Source organism: Rhinoderma darwinii, chromosome 1 (genome assembly GCF_050947455.1).
Source record: "Rhinoderma darwinii isolate aRhiDar2 chromosome 1, aRhiDar2.hap1, whole genome shotgun sequence".
Lineage (NCBI taxonomy): Eukaryota > Metazoa > Chordata > Amphibia > Anura > Rhinodermatidae > Rhinoderma > Rhinoderma darwinii.
Window position 1 is genome coordinate 613,312,311 of NC_134687.1, and position 14,715 is coordinate 613,327,025.

At 39.2% G+C, this 14,715-nt stretch overlaps 1 protein-coding gene across 3 annotated transcripts in view; it reads right to left on the reverse strand.

The window, feature by feature from the left end:
* Nucleotides 1-14,715, reverse strand: part of DCC (DCC netrin 1 receptor) — a 735,384-nt gene that overhangs the window by 50,516 nt on the left and 670,153 nt on the right. For 2 of the 3 annotated variants that reach the window (XM_075841451.1, XM_075841442.1), the window contains exons 21-22: nt 10,097-10,129; nt 4,887-4,946 (exon numbers count right to left, since the gene is read on the reverse strand). In XM_075841451.1, coding sequence (XP_075697566.1) covers nt 4,887-4,946; nt 10,097-10,129 — 93 coding nt within the window. The remainder of the gene's footprint in view (nt 1-4,886; nt 4,947-10,096; nt 10,130-14,715) is intronic. The other variant, XM_075841459.1, reaches the window with a different exon arrangement.

Genomic DNA, 14,715 nt, shown 5'->3' on the forward strand with positions numbered 1-14,715 from the left:
AGAAGTGGATGATGCTGATTCGTCAGCATCATACACTTCCATTCACAACGCCCAGCTAGTAAAAGAAGTAAAAACGCCCAGATGTACGCACACAATACACGCCCAGTTGGACATAACTTTAAACACGCCCAGTTGTACTTAAGAAAGGTTCATTTGCATAAATATAAAAATGGTCATAACTTGGCCAAAAATGCTCGTTTTTGAAAAAAAACAAAAACGTTACTGTTATCTACATTGCAGCGCCGATCTGCTGCAATAGGAGATAGGTGTTTGAAAATCTGGTGACAGAGCCTCTTTAAGGGGTTAATAGATTGCATCCTTCCTTTTACGCTAATGATCTATTATAATACGAAGTAGCTTTAACATTACTCGGATTCTCTTACACTTTCTTATAATCGTGTCTTACTCTGAGCGGTTCTACAAGTAATATCCAGAAATCTCGGAGGTTCCCGCTCCCTGTGGAGCATCTGCTGGGAGCCGGTAATGAATTTATTTAATCAATGAGTGAGTTCTGCCATCATTTGGTTTTTCACATTTCAGATAAATGCCATATTCTTGGATGTCCCGCTAGCTGATCTTTGGCGCATAAAAATAGGACACATTTGGCATGCAACAGATTTCCACCGATGGCGGTCACATGTCATTTATCTATTGTCATCTCTATGGATTGCTGCCACATCTTACACAACAAGCCTATACTTAATTAATATCTTATTTCCCCACAGACATTTGGAAGAAAATTAAGTATCCTGCTGCATATTAATTTTCAGCTTGGCTGAGCATGCAGAGACGGTTGTGTTGGTCGTATTCATATCCTCCCCTAATTATAAAATACATTTGTCTTTATCATTACATTCTTTCAATTTATAATTTAACGTTTCTTAGGCTGTGTGGTGAAGTTAGTGTAAATATGATGAAGCCAATATCCATCACGTAGTTATTATCTATATGTACATAAAGTGGAAGCAGCCTTTTGTAAGAGGACAGGGGTTCCTTGACAATATACAATAGCACATAGACAAATACAATATCGAGACTTGCTAGCAAAAGCCTTGACAGGCTCAAACTCACATTATAACCTCTGGGTGGCCACACATAGACACAAAGAGCATAGACATCCCGTGACAGGGTATCACAAAATCATGTTTTTTCTTTAAAGCTGGTCATCTCGCGCCACACAGCTTAGGATATGTTGAGATAAGAGTGACGGTAAGGCAGGACACATCTGTAGTATCTGCCATTACTACCTCTTGGTGTAGGGCATTCCATAGTTTGGCTACTGTAACTGTAAAGAATCCTTTTCTGGATTGATGTCTGATCCTCATTTCCTCCACAAACAATTAATGTCCCCTGGTCCTTTGTACAGTTCTTGGAATGAATAAATCATGTGCTAGTTCTTTGTATTGACCTTAGAAATAAGATCACCTCTGAGGCGTCTTTTTTCCAGGATGAACAAGCCCGATTTTTCTAGATACTGTGAGAGAGACTTTGCATTTAATAATCTAGTCTAGTCATGGATGGTCTGGTGTTATATTATGCCCTGTGCAAAACTTTCTGTTGGCACCATTTGGTGTACTGTCATACAGTGCAGAAATTACCATACAGTGTCTAATTATCAGTCATAGAGTATGGTGACCAAATAACAGTGCCACATGTTGGCCACATTAAACTTTCATACATTTGCCTAAACAATACAGTACACTTTACAGTAACAGTGCCACAGGATGCCTAAATTAATACCACCATATAGTGCTCAAATACCAACATACAGCGATCAAGTAATAGACATAAAGTAATCTAATAACATTTCTATACAATGTCTAAATAATACTGCTATACAATTAAGATCAGCGTTGGTCACAAGCCTAGGTTGCCAGACCTCCCGTGGCAGCTACTTCAGGGTTATGCACCCTGCATACACCCAAAGGTCGCCCCTGAGTCTAGTATTTTAATCTTATTACGAATAATGATAAGTTGTTAAATGGTAACTAATCTTTAAAAAAAACTTTTGAGATGTCATAGCGACATGTTAGAAGTTTTGATTGGTGGGGGTCCCATTACTAAGACCCCCACTGATCGCTAGAACAAAGCGGCAGAAGCACTCGGGTGAGTACTGTGCCGTTCATTTGGGATCATCTTTCATTGGAAAGCTGAGCGAGTGGTGTACGGTCTCAATAGAAAGTCCATGAGTCTGTATACCGCTCACACAGCTTTCCGAGGAAAGACGATCACAAATGAAGCGGCACAGCGCTCACTACGTTTTAGTGATCGGTGGGGGTTTCAGTGCTCGGATCCCCACCGATCAAAACTTGACTTGTCACTATGACAAAGCTTTTAAAAGTTTAGTTACCGTTTAATAATAATATCTTCCGGAGGTCCATGAGCCCTCCTTTTGGATTTTAGCTTAGAGACCTCCACACCTTAGCGCTAATGTTAACAATTGTCCCATAGATTTGAAAAGGACTGTAATGTATTGTATTATCTGCACTCGATTATTACTGTCTTATTATATTTTCAAGCAATTAAGATATTAAGCAAAAAAATATATATATATAAAAGCGTAATTTGTGACTGAAATTGTTATCGCCCATGGGGCAACGGAAACGTTCATTTTTATAAGCGTCATTGACTTTTCGTTGATTTATCTTTTTTCAAACCCATAAAACGCTTGTACCGAGGAGTTACCAGAAGATTAATATCTGACTTTATTATGGTCTCCTAACTCATAAAACCTTACCGACCCGGATACATTTTAATAACTAAAGCAAACTAGGAATGAACTCATAGTCCCAGGTTAATATGCCGTAATTTGCATTTAATTAAGAAAAGCTTCTCTACTATTGTGTTACTCATGTAAATGATTGAGATGCAATCATACAATAAAGTGATTAATCACCTACACAGATGCTGCTATACAAAGATTGCATGTCAGTACCGGGAAAGAAGTAAAGACGATTATACCTTAACTGAATACTTAAGAAAATTACATTTCTAATAAGAATTTTCATATCACATAACTCAGTAATTGCGATACTTAAAGGAACAGTACACCTAGAAATTAATAATAAAAGTAAACAGTAGATAATCTTGCTCACACTATTTGTTAGTCTGTAGGATTTTCCGCATGTTCCTAACAGTCTTGTAGAAATCTTTCAGAGAACACATGGCTTAAATCCCTGCCAATCTTGTTAAATGTCTAAAGGGTGGGGCTTAGCCAAGGGGCAGAGCTTAACAATCTTTATGTCCTACTGCAGCCAGTTGACTGACAGCCAGACACAGGATTGTGAGGTGGAGGAGGAAGGAAATGCCTGATCTTTAGAGACACATACTGTAGGGGGAAATTTATTTAAACTGTATACAAGAGAAAATTATTTTTTATTCACTCATGCGCCGTATGGAAATAAATCATTAAGTGTCCGCTGGGCGTTCTTTCATCTGTGACATCTCCTTAGTTATCGACGGCATCCAATCCCATATACCTTCCCTCCTCTCATGTGAATAAAAGATCATTTTCTCTGGTATACTTGGTTTATGATAGCAAACATGGGGATCTTTAAACTTGTTTCCACAGCGTCTATTTATTGGTGTTAAACGGTTATGGAGGTCAAATCTGCTGACAGACTCCTTTTAAAGGTTGAGTAAAAATTCTGGAACCACCTAACAATCTTATTATTTACTGATTTTATTTTATGCTACTATATGTCCTACACTCACATGCAGAACGGCAGTTCTGAATTCTGCTGGCTTCTTCTTAGCTCTGACTTCACAACTCTATACCCCTCTGCTTGTTCAGTGTCTGCACAAAATACATCCTGTTGTTGAGCACTGTAGCAAATATAACAATTCTAACAGACACTGTAGAGTACTCTGACATTGATAAAATAAAATAGCCAGTGCATTATGGGAGCTCAGGTCAGCTGGAAGTAGAGTGTCTATCAGTAAAAAACGTAAGTATGTAGAGTTCTGCATGTGAATGGAGTATAAGACATAGGAGTTGTTTACAAACTGCGGCTGCCAGGGCATGCTGGGAGCTTTAGGCTGCAACACTTTTAGAGCCATAGGTTGGAGACCACGTGTATATATAGTACATAATAGACCATGCAGAAAAGACGCCTTTTCCAACCACGTATTTTCTGGAGCTCGTATCTATAGGTTAAATTATCTAGGATCTTATCATTCCAAATCTTATTAACCTTTACTTATCTAACAATAATCCTAAAACCATTTCGCTCATGTGCTTCGATGTTGTAGAACCTATACTACGTATCATGGCTACTTAGACAAGGAGAAGCAAAGCAACTGCCAAGGAATAATTAATTTTCTGCAATTAACTTCTTCATTTCTCTTTCTAATCTCTTGCCAGTCTCCTTTCCTCGTATAACCTATTTCACACCACTGGTCACACTAATATCTACAATGCACTCAGTAATTGGTCATAAAATATAGCCTGCTTAATGTGTCCCTGCAATACCCCAACAACACTGGATCACAAAGTCACATTTTATTACTATTAATATTCAGACTTAAAGGGCAGCCCACCATTATGCGTTGAAGGTGGTCATTGTGTGACTAAAGCTAACATTTTTGAAGGTCTCTTTGAGTCAAAGTCATCTATGAAGGGGTCTTGATACTGGGATATCCCAAAATAAATTTTAATTGTGGAGGAATTGATTTCTTAATCCTCCAGGGAAAACAATGGAACACAGAGTGCCCGTAAAAAAAAAAATGATTGGCATCCATTGCTTTCAATGTGCTGGACGTGCTCCACGCTTATCAAGCCAAGGTTGCTGAATACAGAGGACCCAGTCAGACTGTTGCCCAAGGGTCTACATACACCTGAATATGAAAATACTGCCCACAAAAGTAATATATTTTTCTGTACATACCATTAAGGCTACTCCTGTCAATCAAATTTGTATCCACTGGCCAATACATCCCATGTTGACCTACAAGAGAAAAAAATATTGCACAGTTTACAAATATTGCCAGTTATATTATATTATATATTATAGCATTCTCAAGCTCTGATAGTCTTTTTAATACAGATGCAGCCAACTTTATCTTGAGGCTGGGTTCACACGACCTATTTTCAGACGTAAACGAGGCGTATTATGCCTCGTTTTACGTCTGAAAATAGGGCTACAATACGTCGGCAAACATCTGCCCATTCATTTGAATGGGTTTGCCGACGTACTGTGCAGACGACCTGTAATTTACGCTTCGTCGTTTGACAGCTGTCAAACGACGACGCGTAAATTGACTGCCTCGGCAAAGAAGTGCAGGACACTTCTTTGCAACGTAATTTGAGCCGTTCTTCATTAAACTCAATGAAGAGCAGCTCAAGATATACGAGCGTCACAGACGCCTCATATATTACGAGGAGGAGCATTTACGGCTGAAACGACGCAGCTGTTTTCTTCTGAAAACAGTCTGTCATTTCAGCCGTAAATGCCTGCTATCGTGTGAACATACCCTGACTCTGATAACTTGCTGCAGCATGATATAACACAGCAAAAGCCATTGAAAAGCCATTGAAAAAGTCAAGATAAAGTTTCTTGCCATTGTGTATTTAATGCGTTAAGAGTCAAGATAAAGATGGCTACATCTGTATGTTATAATACACAACCTTAAAGAACTAAGCCTTCATCTTGTAGTCTATCAGCAATACCATGGCTGCTAATATTTATACAGATATGGTGCAGGGTAGTGTCACAAGCAGATCTATGTTATGATAAGGGTTAGATTTTGTAAAATGGACTAACTAATATGCTTGGAAATATACCCCCCGGTGCACTCTGCAGGTACGGTAGTTCAGGTTTCCTTCACTTTATATTGGTAAATGTATAAAGAGGCCACAGGAAGTCCTTTATGCTGTACAATAGACTGCTTCTCAATGCAAATCAGACTTGTTTGAGAAGACAATAGGAAATTGTTAAAGGAAATCTTGTTACTTAATGACTAAAAGTGAACAAGCAATACAAGAGCGAAAATGTGCAGGAAGAAGAAAGGCTATGCACTATGGACTATGTGTCTACTTGACATGGAGTCTTGGGGGAGATAACATGGGAGGATAGGCTTTGATGAAACATTATTTATTTGTAAACACCTAAGTTGCATCTTCTGTATCTTCAAATCAATTAAACTGCTCTTTAGAAACTATTTCGATGATATGCTATGATTTCTAGGTAGCGGCAGGAAAAATAACATATATTGAAGAGTCAAAAAATCCTAGTCTGTTTCCTGCTGAACATAGTCTTCTTATGTCACACCGGCCATAAGGAGACATGGACTAAAGTAACATACAGCTCATGTGATGTTAACGGCAATCCCTCTACCGCACAATGTTCTAGGCTTTGACTTGCTTAATGGGCCGTGACTTGATGGATGTCTCGACTCGAGATACATGCATAAAGATGTGACATGCTAATACCTAACTCTGGGATCTGGAAAGCTGCCAATCTATAAAACACAGGATATTTTTGCTCATAAAAATTAGTCACCGAGAGAGCCTGCCCCCTCCCCCTTATAATCCATTTTGCTGGCTCGCTCTTGTTTGACAATCTCTGATAGACCAGAGAGATCATGTAACACACGACAGACGTAATATAGATGCCTATCACATCTCATCCACCCAACCCACTTGATGGCTTCCGTTTGACATTTCCATGGCTATAAAATTGTGACAGTCAATCTCGTCTACACTATGTGTCTAAATCTAAATGTACTTGTCATAGAAAATAAGGCCTCTGTCAAGTCCTATTATAGATATTTGGGAACATAAATATTAAAGAAGACCTGAACTGTTAAGAGTGGTGCTCTGGCGGTGGCTCATGCCAAAAGATTTTGTACAATATCTACACATAGTTGTGTTAAATTGGCAGATGCTCTCTGGTTCAAGTTACTTAGAGATGAGAGGCCCGAGATGACCGGTTATAAAAAATAAAAAGAGGATTTTTTTTTGGTACTCAGTTGGAGGTTGTGAGTAAAGAATTTTATTTTTTTTCGAAGATGGTCATCTCGTGCCACTTGTCACGGCATAAATTGAACCAGGACTAAAGGTATGGAGGAACACATTTGTATGTTCACATTTAAGGGAGGAGAGGAACTGAGAAGACCAAGCAACCTTTTTCTTCTTCTCATTGCTGTAGTATACCAGTCACGAGGGCTTCATGTTGTTGACCTTTTGAAATATATCAGTTCAACAACATGATCTAAGTCTAGAGGACCCAAATCATCTGCCCCTGTGGGGTTATGACATGAATTATTTTTTTTATAGGAACTAGTTGAAATAGTCATCTTATCATAGCAATAGCAGTCCACCACCCGACACCACCACATGACGTTCACCAAAAGAGCAGTTACTTCACTATTACATGGGTTACTTTATTTACTCCTCAAAAAATTGAAGGGAAGGGAGTTCTTGTAACAAGACAGAAGACCCTTCCAGAAAAAGGAGATACTGAAATTTGTTAAATTGCATCATACAGTTGTCCTAGCTCAAGAGCAGCCATTCCTCCAGATTCCCCAATATACATGTACGTTGAGAATGCATGTATTCCGAACAGGTAGAGGGGAGTAAGCTGTTGACAGACATCTCTGTCTGCAGCTTATCTCTGAGAACAAAAGGATCGGGCATGTTGAAATCCAACGGCCCGATCCTCCTCTCACCTAACATATGCTATCGGAGAAAGAGAATTGGGAGGCCGCCATACTCGTTAGGGGGTCAGCTGATTCTGTCGAAATCATAGGATTTGGCTGACATTAATTTAATGTGTATGTCCACTTTTATTCTCACCTTAAACATTTATGGAATATCGACAAAGTATGCCATAAATGTCCGATAGATGCGAGTTCCAGCTCTGGGACCCACACATATCTTGAGAACGGGGGTCATCCGACCTCCATCACACCTGATGTTGTGACCACTGCCACCGCATCTAGGCGGAGAATAAATGGAGAGGTGGCCATGTACGTGTGCGTGGCTTGGTCCATTGATCACTTTGGAAACAGCCGAGCCCTCTTGCTCGGCTGCTTCTGTAACTGTCATAGGAATTAATAAAAAGAAAAGGCAGATTTCTCATATATTAGCGAAATTTTGAGTTTATTGGAATAGAACAGGACTATCCATCTAGCAGATGTACCCAGCATCCTTGACAAGTGAAATAAAGATGTAGCAGAGCTGAATAATCATGTTACTTTTTGTGATGACATTATATGTTCATTGTAATAACACATTGGGGGAGATTTAATGAAAACTAGTGCAAGGAAAAAGTGGGGAAATTGTCCCTAGCAACCTATCAGATTTGAGCTTTCATGTTTCTGATCTGAGGCCCATTGGAAAACCAAAGCTGCAAGCTGATTTACTGCTCGGGCAACAGTTCTACCTTTCCGTTGCAGTAGTTTTAATAAATCTGCCTCATTGCGTTGGGATAATGTTATAGGTTTATCTGTAATCAGGGTCGGAATGGCAAGCCAGAGCATCAAGGTATCCTCGAGTGTGCCCAGGGTCTGACACAATAAAGGACCCAAAAGGTCCAGTAGAAGAAAACCCCATTTAGAGGTGACTTTTAAGAAAATCACTTGCCACTAGGGTTTTTTTCTTATAGGATGTTCACAAATAAAGTATGTGACCTTACTGATGATATGTACAGTGATAATAACCAAAATTACAATGATGTACAGTACGTGTACATGTAGAGCGGGTGCTAAAATAATTTCCTCTGGTAGGTACAAGTAACTTCAGTCAGACCCTGCCTGCAGTACGAAGTAAAACCACAGATAATACACAATTATATCCCGATGAGTTGTGCCAAATGGGAAACTGAGCTCTGCTATATCACTTCACGTTTTTTTCCCCACATTCTGCTCCCGACATATGCAGTAAACGTGTCCATAGTGGTTTCGGGCTGGATCAGTATACCTTTTCTTTTTTAGTTTGGAATAGTGTAGTATTCCACATAACAGGAACCCGTGAAAAAAAAAAAACTTAAACCACGCAAAGTATTTTTTTTTTTAACATGGGAACCTATGGGTGATGTTTGGCACTTCATGGTATATGTCACAGGTGTCTATTTAACATATATGTTATGGTTTTTCTATAGCTTTCCATGCCGTATACGTCCTGACCTCTCATAATACTATTCACTGTTAGGCATCTATCACATCCTACGGTTAATCTATACGTCGGGAGCTTTTGTCGTTAAGGGCCAGGATCACACAAACAGTTTTGATGCCGTTTTTGGCTCCGTTTTTTGAGCCAAACAAAGAAGCAGACAGAAAAGAAAGAGGATTCATCAGTCTTTACTAAAAAAAACTGAGACAAAAACTGCATAAAACTGTGTGTGTGATCCTGGCTTAAACGTAGAACCAAAATGATATGTAAATGGAGCCTAACACTATAAAATAAAACAAAATTAGGCATAAATGGTATCTGACAAGCTGGAGCGGATTGTCTTGTAATACATAGTTCTAGGTGTTCTCTTCCATTCAGAGATGTTACAGTAATTTATGATGATTATAGGACATTTTACGTATTGCTGTCTGGTTTATCTAAGCAGATATAAATACTAAGCTTAACCAAAAAACTAACAATAATACTCCAATGCAACAAAAAAAAAGTTAAGTATAACCTATGTTTGTATTACACTCCCCCAGCCCCAACTTCATCTCGGATAAGGAAATGATTTATAATTATTCCGAATGAAAATCTGCAAATTAATTCTACAGCCAATGAAAATGATGCAAATTATACTGAGCTTAATTATACTTAATGTGAATTATTCACAAGCACGGGGAGAGAGACTAAAATTTATTTCATACAAAGAAGCTTGACATTTTAATTGGTCCTTCAGAAAAGAGACTAAACAATTTCCTCTCAAGAAAATTTACATCACTCCCATCAAAACCGCGACAGCCTCAACCTAGCAGAACTTCATTAACAAGATTAATTAGCACGTTGGTTGTCTGCGGCTCGTCAGGTGTGGTACGGTCCAGGTGAAAAGCGAAACGCGCTGTGTGTGCGAGCGCTGACATCATTCTGTGATTACACCATTGATTTTGTAAGGGGGAAAAAGTTGACAGAATGAGGCCACTGTACCTTGGTCATTAGCCATTGTGTCAGGGTGTTCCGCTACAAAGGAAAAGAGAGACATTATCGTTACATTATGACAGCTTCTCATAAGATGGTTGACATATCAAATCAGCAATTTCGTTAGCAGACTTTATACCGGGAGCCAGGCTTAATGTGCATTCGACAGGATGAAACGCTATACTTACGTTGAAAGGCTGCCCATGGAGGACTTAGAGCATTTGTAGGATTTTTTTTAAATGTCATCACAGAAAAGCAAAAATTATCCAGAAAAGGGTAAATGTTGAGATGAGCTATTTAACTGTCAAGGCAAGAATATGTTACGAGGACCCTTGGAAAGCATCCGGCGCTGCTCATGTTTTATATGAGGACATGAAATTAAATGTTCAGGCTGATCGAGAACATTAATTTCGTTTTACTGATAAAGTGTATATTTAAACTCTATTTAAACAAATTTAATAAGTGATGTGTAAGAAAATGTTGGGTCACCTGGTACACACTTAAATACTGCTCGGGAAGCCCTTTTATGTGTAAGAGTGGCTCCAGCTCCGGTGGAACTGGCGATTACATGCACTACATTGAAAGCAACGATAGGCTAGTATGTAACGTGGCATGTCCCCTCTAGAGGCCACTGCAGTGAAAATGTGTGGCTGGTTAAGGCTCCACAGCTGATCGCTGGGGGATGAGAAGCAGGACCTGCCGGCTTCTTTTTAAAAAGGGGTTTGTCTTCATGAGACAACCCTTTTAATAAAGGAAATATTATGTATTTATGTAAATCCGTACAAAATTCAGAGCTGATTAATTTCTTAATCTATTTTATGGCATGTGTGGCTCTGTGGTTCTGATACAAAGCTGCAAATCCACTGTATAGATTTAGGTGGGAAAACTAACAAAACATTTACACGCATTGAAAAGTCGTAAATTATGGTGCAGGAAATAATTGCGCAATAATTTCTGACTTTACAAAAAGTGAAGGGTGCTAAGCAAAGCAAAAGCCTGAGAGACCACCCGCGACCCTGCACATTAACTATAATGTTTGCCAGGAATTGGCGTCAATTATTGCGGAAATCTATGCCAGTTTGTTGCTGACAAAGATTACAATACGGACAGCCCAAGATGCGGCCACCTCCTGCATTTTATTCTTGTGGGCTGCAGAATCTGCCCCATAAAGTTAAATGATAAAATGCTAGCTGCCAACAGCCACCACTAGAGGGAGATGTGGTATGCGGTGCAATCCTAAGCTCCCCCTAGTGGTGACTGTAGGCGGATGGATTGTCACTTCCCTGCACCCACTCTTCTTGCCAGGTTATACACATGTATAAGTAAAAATTGTGTGTATAACAGATAGTCCAGCAGCACCGGAAAAGATGTGAGTGCAAGCCCTGGGGAGCAGACCAAGATCCCAGCTGTACAGTAATCCAAAGAACAGGCAGCACACCGTAGTTGAAGTGTAAAATATGAGGGTACTTTATTGCCCCAATTTCGACGTTTCAGCTCTATCCTCTAGAGCCTAGAGAAAAGCTCTAGAGAATAGAGCTGAAACGTCGCACACGGGGCAATAAAGTACCCTCATTTTTTACACTTCAACTACGGTGTGTTGCCTGTTTTTTGGATTACTATATATATATATATATATAAAATATATATATATATATATATATATATATATATATATATACATATACAGTGAAGGAAATAAGTATTTGATCCCTTGCTGATTTTGTAAGTTTGCCCACTGTCAAAGACATGAACAGTCTAGAATTTTTAGGCTAGGTTAATTTTACCAGTGAGAGATAGATTATATATAAAAAAAAAATAAGAAAATCACATAGTCAAAATTATATATATTTATTTGCATTGTGCACAGAGAAATAAGTATTTGATCCCTTTGCCAAACAAGACTTATTACTTGGTGGCAAAACCCTTGTTGGCAAGCACAGCAGTCAGATGTTTTTTGTAGTTGATGATGAGGTTTGCACACATGTTAGTTGGAATTTTGGCCCACTCCTCTTTGCAGATCATCTGTAAATCATTAAGATTTCGAGGCTGTCGCTTGGCAACTCGGATCTTCAGCTCCCTCCATAAGTTTTCGATGGGATTAAGGTCTGGAGACTGGCTAGGCCACTCCATGACCTTAATGTGCTTCTTTTTGAGCCACTCCTTTGTTGCCTTGGCTGTATGTTTCGGGTCATTGTCGTGCTGGAAGACCCAGCCACGAGCCATTTTTAATGTCCTGGTGGAGGGAAGGAGGTTGTCACCCAGGATTTGACGGTACATGGCTCCATCCATTCTCCCATTGATGCGGTGAAGTAGTCCTGTGCCCTTAGCAGAGAAACACCCCCAAAACATAATGTTACCACCTCCATGCTTGACAGTGGGGATGGTGTTCTTTGGGTCATAGGCAGCATTTCTCTTCCTCCAAACACAGCGAGTTGAGTTAATGCCAAAGAGCTCAATTTTAGACTCATCTGACCACAGTACCTTCTCCCAATCACTCTCAGAATCATCCAGATGTTCATTTGCAAACTTCAGACGGACCTGTACATGTGCCTTCTTGAGCAGGGGGACTTTGCGGGCACTGCAGGATTTTAATCCATTACGGTGTAATGTGTTACCAATGGTTTTCTTGGTGACTGTGGTCCCAGCTGCCTTGAGATCATTAACAAGTTCCCCCCGTGTAGTTTTCGGCTGAGCTCTCACCTTCCTCAGGATCAAGGATACCCCACGAGGTGAGATTTTGCATGGAGCCCCAGATCGATGTCGATTGACAGTCATTTTGTATGTCTTCCATTTTCTTACTATTGCACCAACAGTTGTCTCCTTCTCACCCAGCGTCTTACTTATGGTTTTGTAGCCCATTCCAGCCGTGTGCAGGTCTATGATCTTGTCCCTGACATCCTTAGAAAGCTCTTTGGTCTTGCCCATGTTGTAGAGGTTAGAGTCAGACTGATTAATTGAGTCTGTGGACAGGAGTCTTTTATACAGGTGACCATGTAAGACAGCTGTCTTTAATGCAGGCACCAAGTTGATTTGGAGCGTGTAACTGGTCTGGAGGAGGCTGCACTCCTAATGGTTGGTAGGGGATCAAATACTTATTTCTCTGTGCACAATGCAAATAAATATATATCATTTTGACTATGTTATTTTTTTTTATATAATCTATCTCTCACTGGTAAAATTAACCTAGCCTAAAAATTCTAGACTGTTCATGTCTTTGACAGTGGGCAAACTTACAAAATCAGCAAGGGATCAAATACTTATTTCCTTCACTGTATATATATATATATATATATATATATACATAGAAACGATAGAACAAAGTAACGACACCAGGACTTCCAGATTATAACAGAAAGAAATTGGAATGGATATATAGACTTGAAACTATGTCTCCCAAGGTATTGAATGTGAAATTTCCTTATGGTCCACATATTTAGAAGAGTAGGTGTTATTTTCTCATGATACATGGGGGGTATTGTTGGTGGACTCTTTTGATGGTATAGTCAGCCTATACATATATGTAATTCAAAGGTCTGATTTGGATATATATGCATCCCCTAGAGAGTACGGGTGTGGGTCTAGTTTGAAACTCCATATGGGATGATACTCTTCCCAGTAATATTCATTAATTTGAAGTGAATAAAAACTTAGTGGATCTATACTGCCAGAATTGAGTATGAACTACTGTGCCTGTTGAAAATAGATGTTTGTTCTTTTTATAATTTTTCCCATGGTTCACATGCTATCTTTTCAATGCAGTACTATCCATACTGCTGTGTTCCTTATGTACACAAATTCTTAAATATGAAGTCCTTTGGGCCACAGCATGAAGCACCGTAGCTCGCGCATGCGCAGACAGGCTGGAACGCTAGTTCCGGTCTCGCGCACGAACGCTGCTTCCTCGAGGTGTGTAATACCGGTAATGTATGACCTCCTGTGCTATTTTCGTACATCTATATCTTTTAGATTGGCCTCTGCAGCTTTCAGTGATTAGCCTAATTGCCGATTGAAGCACTGTAGATCATTTTTATATATTTTGTATTCACATATACTGCACTTGATATATGGAAGTATTATTGAATTAATGCACTGTGAAAAACTGTTCTGTAATATGGGTTGAAATTCATGTTTTACACTCTATTTTTGTAAACTGTACATCAATTTGTTTTATGTTAATTACTAGGTGTAACTTCTATTTATACCTGATAATGTGTTTAGTGTGGTATAGCTTAAGAAAGGTTCCGTGACGAACCGAAACGTCGCTGCTCACTTGAGATGAATAAATCCACCCTTTTTTCATCTATCTGGAAGTCCTGGTGCCGTTTCTTTGTTCTATGGTTTCTGTGTATTTAAGTTGGGGAACTGATTCATCCTCTGGTAACGTGCACATGGCCTAATATATAGCTGTGTGGAGTGCTGTGTTCATCTACAATTGGACTGTATATATATATATATATATATATATATATATATATATATATATATATATATATATATATATATTCTACACCCACATGGTAACACATGCACTAATACAGTTACGCTAAATACAGTTATGCTATATAGACTGCAGGTGGCTGGGAGTCCGAAAAAAAAGCAGGGTACCCTTCCATCAGTGATTCCTGTTG